We start from the raw sequence: 16219 nt of genomic DNA, 5'->3' as shown, positions 1-16219 counted from the left end.
TTACAGGGTTGTTGTGAGGATTAAATTAATCAATATATGTGAAATGGCACAAAGCAAATGGTTAGCAAGTGTGAGCTATTATTATTAGCTCACAGGGTCAAGCGTAGTGGCTCATGCCTGTAATCCCAGCACTTTGGGAGGCTGAGGCAGGAAGATTGCTTGAAGCCAGGAGTTTGAGACCTGCCTGGGCAATAAAGGGGGACCCTTTCTCTCTCTCTCTTTTGTTTTTTTGGAGATGGAGTCTCGCTTTGTCGCCCAGGCTGGATTGCAGTGGCGCGACCTTGGCTCACTGCAACTTCACTTAGTTCACTACTCGAAATAGCTGATTACAGGGTCACCACCATGCCTGGAGCAATCCTTATTTAGAGAGACAGGTTTCACCATGTTGGCCAGGTTATGAACTCCTGACTCATGAACTCACTGCTCCCAAAGTGCTGATTACAGGGGTGAGCCACCGCACCCCGCCACCAGTTTTTATTCGTAAATGAGATGGGTCAAGTCACACCTTCATAGGATTGTGCTAAGGGCCGAATGAGATGCTTCCACAGCCCTGAGTTACTGCATAGCCTCCCAGGCCCCTATTACTGTTCTGACCAACAAGGTTCATGCCATGACGCCCAGTATAGAACCCCCAGCAGCTCTTTCCAAAGCTGGTGATACTACTCCAAACCAAACCCCTAATCCTGTCCCACAGGCCCCAGAGTCCCAGCTTATGGCTCCCCACTCACTGCTTCCTTCCTGACTTGGATATAGGCTTTGGAGTCAGAAAGACATGTAGGTATAAATCTCAGTCCAATCACTTACTAGCTGAGTGAGGTGGGTCAAGTCACTCAACTTCTCTGTGCCATCACCTGATAAATAAATAAAATGGAAGGCCAAGCATGATGGCTCACGCCTGTAATCCCAGCACGTTAGAGGCTGAAGCTATGAGGACTGCTTGAGGCCAGAGCTTGAGATCAGCTCAACATAGTGAGACCCTTCTATCTCATATAAGAATAATAATTTTAAAAATTAGCTGCATGTGGTTACGCAGTGGCTCATTGTGATCACAACACTTTGGGAGGCCGAGGTGGGTGGATCACCTGTCTGAGGTCAGGAGTTCGAGACCAGCCTGGCCAACATGGTGAAACCCCATTTCTACTAAAAATACAAAATTAGCCAGGTGGGCCAGGCACAGGCTACCCAATCCCAAACACTCTGGGAGGCACAAGGCTGTGGATCACAAGGTCAGGAGACCTATAGACCATCCTGGACAGTCATGGTGAAACTCGCCTCAGTGCAAAATACAAAAAAATTAGCTGGGTGGTGGTGCGTCTGTAGTCCCAGCTACTAGAGGCTGGAGGCAGGAGAATTGTTTGAACTCGCCGCCGGGAGGCGAGGCCGTGAGAGTCGAGATCTCAGCCACTGCACTCCAGCCTGGTGACAGAGCAAGACTACGTCTCAAAAAAAAAAAAAAAAAAAGAATTAGCCAGGTGTGGTGGTGGGCACCTGTAATCCCAGCTACTCAGGAGGCTGACGGAAGAGAATCCCTAACCCGAGTATGGAGGTTGCAGTGAGCTGAGATCACACCACTGCACTCCAGCTCGGGCGACAAGAGCGAAACTCTGTCCCTCCCTCCAAAAAAAACAGCTGTATGTGGCATGAACCTGTAATTCTAGCTACATGGGAGACTGAGGCAGGAAGTCAAGGTGGTGATGAAACAACCTAACAAGAGATAGCTACAGTTGAAGGGAAAGTTTAGGAGTTCAAGGTTGCAGTGAGGTATGACCATGTCACTGCATTCCAGCCTGGGTGACAGAGCGAGGCTGTGTCTCTAAAAAAAATTTAAAAATTAAAATAAAAAGGCTGGATGTAGTGGCTCACCCCCTGTAATCCCAGAACTTTGGAAGGCTGAGGCAGGCGGATCACCTGAGGTCAGGAGTTCGAGACCAGCTTGGACAACATGGTGAAACCCCGTCTCTACGAAAAATACAAAAATTAGCCAGGCGTGTTGGCGGGCGCCTGTAATCCCAGCTACTCAGGAGGCTAAGGCAGGAAGAATCACTTGAACCTGGGAGGTGGAGGTTGAAGTGATCCGAAATCATGTCACTGCACTCCAGCCTGGGTGACAGAGCGAGACTGTCTCAAAAAAATAAAATAAAATGGAACATCATTGAGTCCACTTCAGAAGGCTGCTGGAAGGATTAGGTGAGAATTCACCAAGTGGCTTTAGCAAAGTGGCTAGCACTTGACAAGGGCTTAACAAATATCAGCCATTAGTATGACTGTTGTTTCCACAAAACACAGCATTCCAAACAAACAATGGAGTTATGAAGAAAACTTCAGAACACAGCCCGTCTGTGAGTGAAGGACAGCCACAGATCTCTCCAGCACTGAGAGAAGTTACTGGAATCCTCAGTGGAATCCCACAGGTCTTCCTCAGGGGAGAGGGGAACCCAAGCCTCCCCCAAGGATAGGGAGGGAACTGCTAAGCATGTTCTGGCCTCCATCAGCCAGGCTTCTTTCTCTCCAGCACTCTGCAAATGAAGCTTTGTACTCCGGCTTCCTGAGGCTGCCAGGAGCCAGGGGAGGCAGAGCGCTGTGTCATGCTGGAGCAAGGGTCCGCCTGGTGCTAATCAAAGTCACCAGAGTTGGGGCAAAGGAGGCTCTGCAGGGGCTGCATCCTGCATGGGGGAAGACAAGCAGCTCTCCCACTGCTGATCCTCAGACCAGACAGTGCTGACCCATCACCGTCCAAGATTCAGCCTCAGAATCCTCCTCAACCTGCTCCTCCCGGCAGCCACTACTGGTGGCAGCTTATAAGCATCTGGAGCAAGTCCACTCTCCATTCCTGACCAAAAGACTCAAGTCTCTTCAGTTTCAATAGAGAAAAGTGACTTTCAAAGTGTACTGACATTCCCAGTCTCACTCAATCACAGAGACTGCTCTGGGCTGGGCAAGGGGATCCGTGCCTGTGAGTTACAGATGGGAAACCGAGTTTACTCCAATAATAGAAGGTGGCACTGAAACTAGGACCCTTGTCTTCCAGGGCACTCATTTGTTCACTCTTTCACACATGAGAACCTACTATGTGCAAGTTATTGTACAAGGTCTGGGGGTGGCAGGAAGGTAAGGGGCAAATTCATAGAAATGAGCCAAAGATATTGGTTTTGTTCACCCTGTGCCTGCCTGACATACTGCAGATGTTCAAAAAATATTTGTTGTAGAAAAGAAGAAAGAAGGGAGTGATAAGTGATGCTATCCCTGCCCTCAGGGAATCTAAGATCTACTCCAGGGCTGTTTCTGCTATGCCAGGCTCTTCCCCATGTAAAAAGGTGCCCTTATGCTGGCAAGGCCCTCCTGCTGCCTTCCAGGCAGAAACCAAAGCTCTGAGGATGTGAAAATGAGAGGAAAGGCAAGGCTCCTCGTCACTGAATGGCTGTGAGGGCAAAGGAATTTCCCCACCCTAAGACAGCTCTTGGAGAGGAGCAGGCAGACCTTTTGCGGTCAGAGCCTGAAAGGCTGGGGCCGTGGAAGTTCCCCAGGGCTGGCTGCGGGCTGCCAAGAAGGCCCTGACTGCCCTCTGCCCTTTCATTGTTGTCACCTGCAAAGGACTGCAGTCTCCCCGCCTCTAAGGCCAGCTCAAGGTCAGCCACAGCGCCTAGGCCTCGAGTACTGGGTCTCCATAATCCTCCCAGACCACTTTTGTCCATCTCTGGGCTCATGGAGCCTTTACCACATACCAGGCTTAGTGCTAGGCCTGTGGATACAGGAAGAGCCCGCCTGAGGGCAGAGTCAGACAGAAGTGGATAATTAGAGTCGTCCTACAAGGCAGTGCCTCTGTGTGGTAACTCTGGGCCTGCCTGATCTTATTTTGAACCCTGGCATGGCCAATTGTTAGCCTGTGACCTTAAGAAGCTGGTCAATCTCTGAGCCTCAGGTTCCTCACCTGTAGAATGGGTAATGATGACATCAACGCTGTAAAATTTTACACAAATCAGAAATAATATAATATCAACCTAATAGCTATTCAATTAATGACATTACTGGTGTCTATACTCAATGCCTCAAGAACACAGAGGGAAATATGTGGGGTGGAGGCAGGAAGCAGCATTCAAGAAAGCAACAGGCCAAGTGCAGTGGCTCATGCCTGTAATCCCAACACTTTGGGAGGGTGAGGCTGCAGGACTGCTTGAGTCCAGGAGTTTGAGACCAGCCTGGGCAACATAGCAAGACCCTGTTTCTACAAAAAATAATTTAAAAAGAAAGCAAGAGGCTGGGCACAGTGGCTCACGCCTATAATCCCAGCACTTTGGGAGGCCGAGGCAGGCGGATCACCTGAGGTCGGGAGTTTGAGATCAGCCTGACCATCATGGAGAAACCGCGTCTCTACTAAAAATACAAAATTAGTGGGGCATGGTGGGGCATGCCCGTAATCCCAGCTACTCGGGAGGCTGAGGCAGGAGAATCGCTTGAACCTGGGAGGCAGAGGTTGTGGTGAGCCGAGATCTCACCATTGCACTCCAGCCTGGGCAACAAGAGCAAAACTCCATCTTAAAAAAGCAAGCAACAAAAGAAGTGGCAGCAAAGCTGGATCAGAAAGAATGAGCACTCTGGCTCACCACGGCAGGTAAGGACAGCACAAGCACAAGCAAATGCACTGAGGTATCTACTGCACAGCGTGGCTGGGGGCGCCAGGGACCGGCAGGAAAGGAGCGGTGGCAGGGGTAGGCTGCAGCTTGCCTTAATTTCATGAGTGAGTTTTCAAGATAGAAGAGGAGCCAGGCACGGTGGATCATGCCTGTAATCCCAGCACTTTGGGAGGCTGAGGCAGATGGATCACCTGAGGTCAGAAGTTCAAGAGCAGCCTGGCCAACATGGTGAAACCCCATCTCTACTAAAGATACAAAACTAGCCAGACATGGTGTGCATGCCTATAATCGCAGCCACTTGGGAGGCTGAGGGAGGAGAGTTGCTTGAACCCAGGAGGTGGAGGCTGCAGTAAGCTGAGATCATGCCATTGCAATCTAGCCTGGGTGACAGAGCGAGACTCTGTCTCAAAAAACAAAAACAAAAACATATATATATATATATAAAATATAAAATATGTTAAATATATTACACATTAAATATATGTTAAATACATATTATGCATATTAAATATATGTTAAATGTATATTATACATATTAAATATGTTAAACATATACATATTAAATGTTAAATATATATTATATGTATGTATTAAATATATAAACATATATTTAATGTATATTTAATGTATATGAAATATATATATTATACACATATATTTAAAGATGAGCCATTTAGAGGAAAATACTAAAGAAATGAAGGTACAAGGTGGAATGCAGAAGGAAAAATCACAAAGGTTGGACTAATATCACTAACATGCAGGAAGCAGTACTGAGGGCACCAGAGAGTCACCCAAATTCTGTAGGGTTTGTGGGGGGACAGGGCAGGGGTGGGGGGACAAATTTGGATCTTGGAAATATAACTACAGTTGAAGGGAAAGGCCCAGTGGGGGCCTGTTCTGCAGAGCCCTGAGCCAGTTCAGGTGGAACACGAGGCAGGTCTGTCCAGGGGAAGTGTGCTTCAGGACTGGCCAGGGGAAGTGGGCGGAGACGTCCTGGAGACGGAGAAGATGGGGTCTGGGACCTGGTGCAGGGCAGTGGAGAGAGACGCAGCCTCTGCGTCCGTCCTGTGAACTGTAACGGGGTCTAAGTGAGCATCTGTCACTTGGATTCGGATGTCTCTATCATCTCCCATCAGATCAGGAGCTTCTGCGAGCAATATTCCTACTTCTTCCCAACTGCCTAGAGCCTGCAGGGTGAGCCAGCTGCACAGCCCATCAGCCAGCAAGACAGGATCTCAGATGAGGGTGACCGAGTGCCCTGATTTTCCTGGGATTGAGTGGTTTCCTAAGACAGCAGACTTTCCAGGCGGTCCTGGGTAAACTGGGAGGAGCTGGTCACTCTACCTCAGACTGTCCCTACAGGGCAGGAGCCCTGGGTCAGACCTGTTGGGCTGGAGTTGCTGGGCTGGGGGACCAAAGGGAAAAGACCACACTGTCTACATGAGTCTAGGACCAGGTAATCAGTTCATGCTCACATGAACAGCACCACCTGCCTCAGAGACAGCTCCCAACCTTCTGGAAAAGGTTCAATGATCTTAGTCCTCACCATTTTCAGGAAAATATGTTTTTTGTCTTTTTTTTTGTTTTTTGAGACGGAGTCTCGCTTTGTTGCCAGGCTGAAGTGCAGTGGCGCAATCCTGGCTCACTGCAACCTCCAACTCCCATTTCAAACGATTCTCCTGCCTCAGCCTATCCCGAGTAGTTGGGATTACAGGCATGCGCCACCACACCCAGCTAATTTTTGTATTTTTAGTAGAGACATGGTTTCACCATGTTGGCCAGGATGGTCTCAATCTCCTGACCTTGCGATCCGCCCGCCTCGGCCTCCCAAAGTGCTGGGATTACAGGCGTGAGCCACTGCGCTAGCCCTGGGAAATATGTTTTACTTTAGTTAGTTAGAAGTCTCCTGGTCACACCTGAAAATTTGGCTTCTATTCAAGTTTGAGAATTCAAAGGCCCCCAAAATGCCACTTTTACACTTTGCACCTGTTCCTAAAGAAAAGTCTTAGGCCCTGACATTCAGCACCCTACAAGATTGATTCCACCCCATCCTTCCAATGGGAATATCCCTAGGATCCCTAACTATCTGAAGTGCTCCTCGTATTCCAGCCAACATGGACTGCTCAGTGGCCCGTTCCCATCCCTCCTCCTTCCCTCTGCCACCCTCTCTTCCCTCAGCTTTGTCTGCCTGAAGGGCTGCCTCCACACAGCTCCTGTGCTTGAATTCCACCCAAACTTAAAGGCGTGGCTCAAGCATCACTTCTCAGGGAAGCTTCTCCAGTCCTCCAGGCAGAAGATGCTCTTGACTCCTCTGACCCTCTTCCGAAGCCTGATCTCACTGGCAGTGGCTGGTCAGGGCTAACATCTGGGGCCAACTCATTTGGAACCCATGAGAGAAGCTCCTATCAGATTCATTGTTGGCCCCCACCCGCCTTCACTCTGCTGTCAGGGGTCAGCATATAGAATTAACACACACATGAACAAACCCATGATGCCCAACTGGGAGATGTCCTGACCGTTTCCTCACCTGTCACCCTGACAGAGCAAGGAGGGCCTTCACAGAAGCTCACCCATTCTTCAGTCATTCATTTACTCATTTAGCCAACGTCACTGAGCCTTCTACATGGCGACAAGGTGAACAAGATGCTGGAATTCCACGCCCTCACAGGCCAGCAGAAAGAACAATTTTGTGGCCGGGCGCAGTGGCTCAAGCCTGTAATCCCAGCACTTTGGGAGGCCGAGACAGGCGGATCACGAGGTCAGGAGATCGAGACCATCCTGGCGAACACGGTGAAACCCCGTCTCTACTAAAAAATACAAAAAACTAGCCGGGCGAGGTGGCGGGCGCCTGTAGTCCCAGCTACTCGGGAGGCTGAGGCAGGAGAATGGCGGGAACCCGGGAGGCGGAGCTTGCAGTGAGCTGAGATCCGGCCACTGCACTCCAGCCTGGGCGACAGAGCGAGACTCCGTCTCAAAAAAAAAAAAAAAAAAAAAAGAAAGAAAGAACAATTTTGTAATGACCACCGCTGCAGCACAGGTTCAGAGAAGGAAGGAGAAGGTGCTCTGGGAATGTGCCATGGAAGGCCTGGCCCAACCGGGATCAGGAAGGCTTCCCAGAGCACAGGAAACAAGTGGAGACAAAGGATGAAGGAGATGTGTCCCTGCTGCCATCTCAGAAGAGAAAGCAAGGGGTTTGGGAGTGAAAGGCACACACTCCATCTCTGCTCCTTTATCCCTGGCCCTGTCATCACCTCCCTCAGTTTCTCCATCAGTACAACTGGTTAACGGGGTTGCCCTCACTGGGCTGTTGTGAAGATTTGTGGGGATAATCACTGTGATCCACACAGCTCACAGGAGGCTGAGGATGGGCAGCCAGACCTCTGGGTCCGGCTGAGCTGGACAATAATCCTGCCTCATGATTAGCCCTGACCTGAAGGGGAGGAAGAATGGGGCACAGCTGGGCCTCCCCAGCTGCCAGGTGGGTTAGCCCAGGTCAGACTGTGGGATCCTGAAGGAGTGGCCAGGGACCTGGAGTTTGAGGGGGAAGGAAGCTGGATGTAGGCAAGATGAGGTGGCGCTCGTGGGCATGGCTGAGGATGGGCCCGGGCAGAGGAATGAGACAAAGAGCAGACAGAGCCCAGACAACATCCACTCCAGCTGCTCGCCCTCCCTCCCTCCCTGCTGTACAGAGTATTAGTGAAATGATTTCTAGCGATGGATGCAGCAGGGCTCTGACATTTACAGGCCACTAGATGTCTTCAGGGCCAGCTGGGTGTTTAAACGCCTGTGTGAACACCATCCTGTTAGGGGAAGGAACTAACCACGGACCGGAAACCCCCGAAGTGTGCAAGTAGCCACGTCATTTCTCAGCAGGAAGGAACTGGGGTGCAGCAAGCTGAGATTAGGGACCCATCCCTAGTGGCCCACCACCCCGGAAGCCACACAGCAGTCTGAAAGGAATCAAGGGCCACGTGGGCTGCCTGGGAGCACAGGGTCTTTCTGGCCACTGCTGTTCCTCACACACACCCAGGCTGTTTGCCACTCTGGGCTTTGGCCTTACTGTTCCCAGATCCCTGTATTTCTACCACACTCATCTCCAGTGCCGCATCCTCCTGGAGGTCTTCCCTGACCACCTAACGCAAACTAGCCCACTCCCCAACACCTACTGGGCTCTTCCCTAGATAACCCCACGCTCAAGCCCTCATCTATTCAGGCCAGTGCTTCTTTGCTCAGATGTCACCTCCTTCACAAGATGTTCCCTGGCCACCCTATGTAAAACCACACACCTCCCTGCAGCCTTCATCCTCCCTCTCTCCTTTCTTCTGTCTGATATCCTAGATATTTAATTATTTGTTTGTTTATTGTCTCCTTCCTCCTCAACTGTCAATCTCCATGAGGACAGGCAATATTGTTAGTTTTGTTCACCGCTATATCACACCTAAAAAAGTGCTGGCACATAGTAGGGGGTCAATAAATGTTTGATGAGTTCATGAATAAGTGTATATGAATGTTTAAGAGCAGGGGCTCTGGCCTGAGGTCTCATCCCAGTTCTTCTACTTACTTTGTGATCTTGGACCCTCTTTTGCCTTGATTTAATTAATCAGTAAAAGGAGAATAACAATAGTACCTACCTCATAGGATTACTGGGGGATTAAATAAGATCATGCATATAAAGAGCTTAAAACAGTGCTTGGCCCCCAGGAACTACTCAGCTCCACTCTGGCTGCCATCGGGGCCTTTGCTGGCCAGCATTTCTTGCTTACTTATTTGCTCACTTGTTGATCATCTGTCTCCCTCTGTGCCAGTGTCAGCTCCAGCCTGCCTTGCTCACGACTGCATCCCCAGTTCCTAGTAAAATTTCGGAAGAGAAAACCAGGCCTCCTCCAAAGTCAGGGAATGTGGAGCTATGGAGACCCAGCTTCAGCTGGTAGTAGAAACCTCACCGATCTGTTTCTCCAGGGCGGCTGCTTCACAGACAGTAGCCCGGGGCAGGATCCCAGGGTCGGTGAAGCTTGTCTGCAGCAGGCAGCTCATGACGAAGAAGAAGAGGATGGCAGCGATGATGGGGATGGCAAGGGTCAGCTTGCGGGCCAGGTAGGGACAGCTAGAACGAGAGATGAAGAGAGATCAGCAGACAACCCAAGGGTTCCCTGCAGCACAGGGCTACAGCACCTGGCAGGCACTGTCATTCCAGCAACCACCACCAAAATCTTGAATACAGCCTTGCTCTAAGACAGAGGCACAGCTCCTCGGTGAGTGCAGCAAGTTCCCAATAAGTACCAGGAATAGACATCACTAATTGATCCTTGTGTTACACTTTCCTCCTGAGCACATGGCAGATGTGTCCAATAGATCCCAGAATTCCTAACCTCTGCATTCAGAGAATCCCTCTATACACAGAGCTTCAGGTAGACACTAGTGAAGTGGACTGTTACCTGAGACAAACCATCCTGCAGTGTTCACTCACTCATTCATTCACTCACTCACTCAGTCCACAAATATTTACTGAGGTCTTCTCTGTGGCAGGTAACACTTTCAATAAGCAGCATGAATAATGACGATGAGTAAGACAAGAGCCCCTCCCCCTTGTGGCTTATGGTCAAGTGGGGAAAACAGACATGTAAACAGGGAATTGCCACACAGGGTGATGTGTGCTCTAGTCAGGGAGGGGAACACAGTAGCACAGTCAGGAAAGGCAACCTGAAGAAGGTAATCCTAAGCTCCAACCTGAAGAATGAGTAGAGGGCTGGGGGAACTGCATGGTCCAGCCTCTGTCACTGTGACGCAAGGGAGGCAGGTATCCCCGAGGCAGTGCTTTCAGACCCCCTGACCCCGGCTGCCTCAGAGAATAGCCTGTGCCTGCTGAATGGTTGTCCCTCTGTCCCCAGGCAGGCTGCCTACCATAGCCCTCCTCAAGCTCCCTCCTCCATCTTAGGGCCAGAACATTCTAGAAGTTCTGGACACTGGTGGGAGAATGGCTTCATGATAGTGAAGCTATCAGGGCTCTCTCTCTATGGCCAATCTTCTCTGTTGGCACCTCACTGTCCACCCAGAAGCCAGAGCCATCTTTTGGAAATGTCAATCAGATAATGTCATTTCCCTGCTTCAAACCTCCCAACTGCTTCCCATTATACTTTGAATAAAATCCAAACTCCCTACCATGGCCTTCTAGGCCAGGCATGATCTGGGCCCTACTGAGGACTTCAGCCTCATTTTACAAAACTCTCCTCTTGCTCCTGCTCCTCCCATCAGAATGGCCTCACGACAGTTCCTAGAACAAGCCTGGCTCTCTCCTATCTCAGGGCCTTTGCACTTGCTGTTCCTTTTCTCAGATTCCTCTTCCCTCCTCAGAAGGACCTTCCTTAACAACTCTGCACACAGCAAACTTCAACGCTCCTTTCCTGCATAACATTTAGTATATATTTCAGCTACTTGTCTATGTGATGGCTATTTTTCTCTCACTAAAACATAAGCTCGGCCAGGTGCAGTGGCTCACGCCTGTAATCCCAGCACTTTGGGAGGCTGAGGCGGGCAGATCACCTGAGGTCAGGAGTTCGAGACCAGCCTGACCAATAAGATGAAACCCCATCTCTAATAAAAATACAAAAACTAGCCGGGTGTGGTAGCATGTGCCTGTAATCCCAGCTACTCAGGAGGCTAAGACAGAAGAATCACTTGAATCTGGGAGGTGTAGGTTGCGGTGAGCCGAGATAGCACTCCAGCCTAGGCAACAAGAGCAAAACTCTGTCTCAACAACAACAACAAACAAACACAAAAAATCATAAGCTCCTCTGTGGGTTATAGACTATGTTCTCTTGTTCAGCTTTATATTTCCAGCACACTGCACAGCACCTGGCACCAAGGAAGTACCCGGTAAATAACTGCTGCCAGGGGACAGAAAAATAGCTACCATCTTTTGAAGGCTTACTATGTGCCAGACACTGCCCTAATTAATAAATTACTATTAGTAACATTCGAAGTACAGATAGTTACTATGGGTCAGGTGCCAGGCTAAGCAGTTCCTGTGTACTTTCTCATCAAATCCTCACTGGGACCCTGTGAAGTTATGCTCCTCACTTTACAGATGAGGAAACTAGAGCTCAGAGAGCTTAAGTAACCTGCCCAAGGTCACATGGCTCAGGAGTGCTAAAGTGGGACCCAAGCCAGGTCTGACTTTGAGGTTCATACTATTAACCACCATCCCATAGCCAGAGTAGCACCTGATCAGGTAAGGAGATGACGGGGCCTTGGGAGGCCTGAGATCAGCCAAGCTTCCAGGAGTGGCACAGTAGGCACACACCTGTGGGCACCTGCATGCTGCTTCTGAAGTCTCCATCATCAGAGGCTCTGGCCTTCAGAGAAGCCCTTCCCCTGAGGAGCAGACTGCCAAGGCCAAGGGCTCCCAGTGGGCCATGCTCTGCTCCATACATCTCAATGGTTTCTGGGTCTGACCCTCAAACAGAACCAGTGGGCCCTCAGTGTCACCCACATGGCAATGAATCCAGTTGATATGCAACCAGACTTGTGTAGGGGGACAGAGAAGACTTGAAATCTAAGACTTGTAGAGCCTGCAGGAACCACCAAGTCCTAGCCTCCTGATTCTCCAGAGGCCCACAGCTCTCCCAGGCCCACAGCTAGGTTCAAGGTCATCCAGCCAGTCAATGACAGAGCTAGGGTTTCCAGTCTCCCAGCAAATACACTGTCAATTCATTCAAATACACTGTCAATTCATTCATTCAATAAGTATTGAGCACCTACTGCATACCAGGTGCAAGTTCTAGGCACCAAGGCTGCAACAGAGGAGAATGTCCTGCTCTCATGGGCAAAGACAAGGAAGAAACTAACAAGTATAACATAATATGTCAGGTGGTGGCAAGTGCTTCAGAGAGCGATAAATGAGGGGAGAGGAGAGGTGCTGGAGGGGAGTGGTTTGCTATGCTGTGCGGATGGACGGGGGAGGCCTAATGTGAGAGGGTGAGCCATGCGGCCACCTGCAGGAAGGGGATTCCAAGCACTGGCCCAGAAGGTAGGAGTGTGCACGGAGGATGACATGCCTCGAAGACGAGGACAGAAGAGAGCAGGGGGCAGTGGCCAGGGAAGATTCAGGCCTGACTTAGAATCAAAAGGGCACTCTGGCTGTTGTATGGGGGTGGGAAGTAAGGCAGAAGTTGGGATCCCTGCTGGAGGCCCGTGCAACAATCCACCAAGCCAAAGAAGCAAAGCCATTCATAGCAGGAAAGGTTTAGAGAGCACCTTACCTTTTCCCAGAGAAATGGGGAGCATCCAGTCCAGACCCAGGTGAGTTCTCGGCCCAAACCCAAACTCTTCTGCCAATCTACCGGCCCCCAATGAGGACAAGCAGGGCAAACCACAACATGGTTCACAAGCTCTCCCCAAACCCAGAAGTCCTTGCTTCCTCCCTCGCTGGAGACAAAACAGTCACCAGTGAAGATACCCGGTTAACCCAGAGAAGGTCTTGCTTCTAGTTCAGAAGTTAGGCCAGATATCACACTGCAGGGTCATGTGGGTCAACCACGGCAAGTACTGCTTCCTCCTGCCTCGGCTGCAGCCCTGGGTGTGGGGACTGAGAGGGCAGCCCAGGGAATACTGGAAAAGGCACTTCCAGAACACTCATGTGGCCACCCCAGGGAAGTAGATCTGAAACTCAGTCCAGAGCTGAGCTCTGGACCCCCCAGAGCTTCTGCTTGTAATTCATCCCTAAACTTTTTATCCACACTACTCAGAAAACAAGGGCAGAGTGTGTGGTAAAAGGGTGAAAGGAGAAGCTAATTTATAGGAAGTCTTCACCTTGCTTCAAGGGGAAACCCAAGGTTGCAGATACATGATCTGGCAGCTAGAAAGGGTACCTGGGGGAGGGTGTCTCTACGATAGCCTTACTGTGGCCACATGCCCTTGGGAAGTGCTTTTTTGATAAAGACAACACAAGTACTAATAGCAGCCAACACTGTGTGCTTGTTACTGGGCTAAAAGCTTGCATGTGACCTCATGCCACCCTCAGGACAACCTTACAAGGTGGGTACTATTATAAATCCCATTTTACTGATGAGGAAACTGGGGCACTGAGGGGGTGAAGTGACTGCCCTGAGGTCACACAATTAGTGGGTGGTGGAGCTGGGATTTGAACCAGGTCTGTTAGAGTTCTTAACTACATTGTATAATTAAGAAGGACGACCACAAAGGATGGGGAGTTGGGAGGGGACAGCAGGGCTCATGAAGCAAGGGTGGGTGGGTGGGCGTGTGAGTGTGTGTGCAAGGAATCATGGTGCAGGTGGCTCACAGGTGGGTGGAAAACTTCTAATACAAATATATGACCCTCCATCCATAAAATGGAGATTATGTGTGGGTCAATCCTGGGTCACTGGGGAATATGAAGAGGTCAAAAACCTAGGGGGGCAAATATGACCTGTCGCCCGAAAGCACTCCGAACTCTTTCCTGAAAAACAACAAAGCACTGCAGCTGTTGCTGATGTGGAACAGGCCAGAGGGACGCTCCAGAATGTTGAGCAGGGAAAGAAAACCAGGTGGTCAGGAGGCGGGCCAGGGGCCTGGGAGCCAGCTGGGTGGAGGCAGGTGGGAACTGAGGGAAGGACAGGAAGCTCTGGAGAAACTAAGGAAGGTTCTGGAGAAGGAAAGGGGGCCCGACAGGCCCAAAGATTTTGAGAAAAGATGGCTTGGGGCCTGGGGTGTGCGTGGCTGAGGGGAAGCAAAAGCGGGGTTGGTGTCTGAGACTAGAGAAAAGGTGGGGACCCTGGAGGGGCCCAGAGAGGGCAGCGAGGATGACTAGGATGTTTACTGCGGGTGTGCACAGTCAAAGGACACACAAGATCTCGAAGTGGTCAGGAAGGGATACAAGGGTCAGAAAGAACTTGGGGGGTTGGCAAGAGATGGTCCAGGAATGGGTGAGCAGGAGGGGACTGTCCAAGGAGCCCTGGGGCAGATTCTGAGAGGGCAGCGAGGATGGGGGCCGTGGAGGGGCATGGAGGGTGGTGCTCCTGGCAGTGGCAGGCAGACAGGTGCCAGGGTGGGGCCAGGGAGAATGGAGCGGCTGGGAGGGTGGAGAGCACCAGCGCGGATGGGGCACCCAAATGGACCAGGGAGGATGGGGCATCTGGCAGGGATGGGGGTGCGCAGGGGCCAGGGGAGCAGACAAGAGGCCCGAGGAGGATCCCAAAGGGGCGGGGAGGATGAGGGCCAGGGACGCGCAGGGGAGGGCACGGAGTGCCCAGCAGGGATTGGGAAGGTCGGGTGCGCGGCAGGGTGCTGGGAGGGGGCGCAGCGGCAGCGGAACTCACTCGAAGACGAAGAAGAGGCCGGTGGTGGTGAGGATGAGCAGCAGCGTGAGCGCGAAGACGCCGCCGTGGCCGGCCAGCATGAGGCGGCCGCCGCAGTAGAAGCGATTGCGGCCCGGGAACACCTCCCACTTGCGCCGTGGGCGCCGGCCGAGGCTCCCGCTCCCGCTCCCACTGCCGCTGCCGCTGCTGCTCCAGCGAGGCGGGGCGGGGGTGGCAGGCGGCGCGGGCCCAGGGCCCGGGGTTGGGGGCGCGGCGGGGCCGGGGCGGCGCGCCCCCGGGGAGGCGGGCAGCGGGGCGGCCCCGGGGCTGATCTGCTGGTACTCGCAGTCCTTCATGCGGCCGGCCGCGGGCCTCGGCTCCGCGCCCAGCGGGCCGGCCGGGCCGCTCCGGGACCGGGCCGAGCAGCGGAGGTGGCAGCGGCGGCGCGCGCGGCGCTCGCTCGCTCACTCACTGGGGCGGCCCAGCCGCCGCTCCGCCCCCGCCCGCCGCCACCGCCCGCCGTGGCCTCCCGCCGCAGCGCCCCCTCCGCCTGGGCCCGGGATGGCGCTCGGCAGGAGGACTCAGGCCCTGACTCATGGCGGGACTCCTGCAGGTCTGCGGCGCTCCCAGTCTCCCTTTTCCCTTCTGCACAAAGAGGAGGCCAGCAGACGCGCACTCGAGGGCTCTTTCTGTTCTCCGAGCAAGCCGTTTGTTGGGCGTCCACTGTGTACCAGGCACTGTGCCAAGTGCTGAGATTCAGGTGGTGGACTTCGTGATCTCCTGGCAGTCTGTGATTCCTCAGGCTTCGCCCATCTCTGAGGGCCGAACTAACAGGCATTTGCAGAGGCAGGCAGGCGCGGGGAGGTGGGGTACACGATTTGCTTTGAAAGCCAGGGCCTCTTCTACCTTGAAGTCCAGAGTGCCCACTGTGGGTGTGTGGCACACCCTCTGGCCTCGTTCACCAAGTTCTGTGTCCTGGGCCCAGGCCCAGAGTTTCCTAGGTAGCACATAATGTAGGGGTCATGCCTGAGAGCCCCAGTGTTTTTTCAGGAATTCTGGGTGTATTCATTTTCTACTGTTGTGTAACAAGTTACCACAAATATAAGGCTTAAAACCAACATTATTGGCCAGGCGCAGTGGCTCACGCCTGTGATCTCAGCACTTTGGGAGGCCGAGGTGGGCGGATCACGAGGTCAAGAGAGACCATCCTCGCCACATGGTGAAACCCTGTCTCTACTAAAATAAAAAATTAGCTGGGGCCGGCCAGCCAGTGGCCTGCCTGTAATCCTGTAGCAC

At 52.1% G+C, this 16219-nt stretch overlaps 1 protein-coding gene across 1 annotated transcript in view; it reads right to left on the bottom strand.

Annotated features, from left to right (window-relative positions):
* ZDHHC18 (zinc finger DHHC-type palmitoyltransferase 18) overlaps positions 1-15413 on the bottom strand; it is a 31604-nt gene extending 16191 nt beyond the window's left edge. The window contains exons 1-2 of the mRNA XM_003891398.4: positions 14945-15413; positions 9575-9735 (exon numbers count right to left, since the gene is read on the bottom strand). Of these exons, the coding sequence (XP_003891447.1) occupies positions 9575-9735; positions 14945-15279 (496 nt within the window). The 5' untranslated portion in view covers positions 15280-15413. The remainder of the gene's footprint in view (positions 1-9574; positions 9736-14944) is intronic.
* Positions 15414-16219: the final 806 nt, after the last annotated feature.

The sequence above is a fragment of the Papio anubis genome, chromosome 1 (assembly GCF_008728515.1).
Source record: "Papio anubis isolate 15944 chromosome 1, Panubis1.0, whole genome shotgun sequence".
NCBI classification, from domain to species: domain Eukaryota; kingdom Metazoa; phylum Chordata; class Mammalia; order Primates; family Cercopithecidae; genus Papio; species Papio anubis.
Note: the sequence above shows the minus strand (reverse complement) of the source record. Positions and strands in the feature narration are given on the sequence as shown.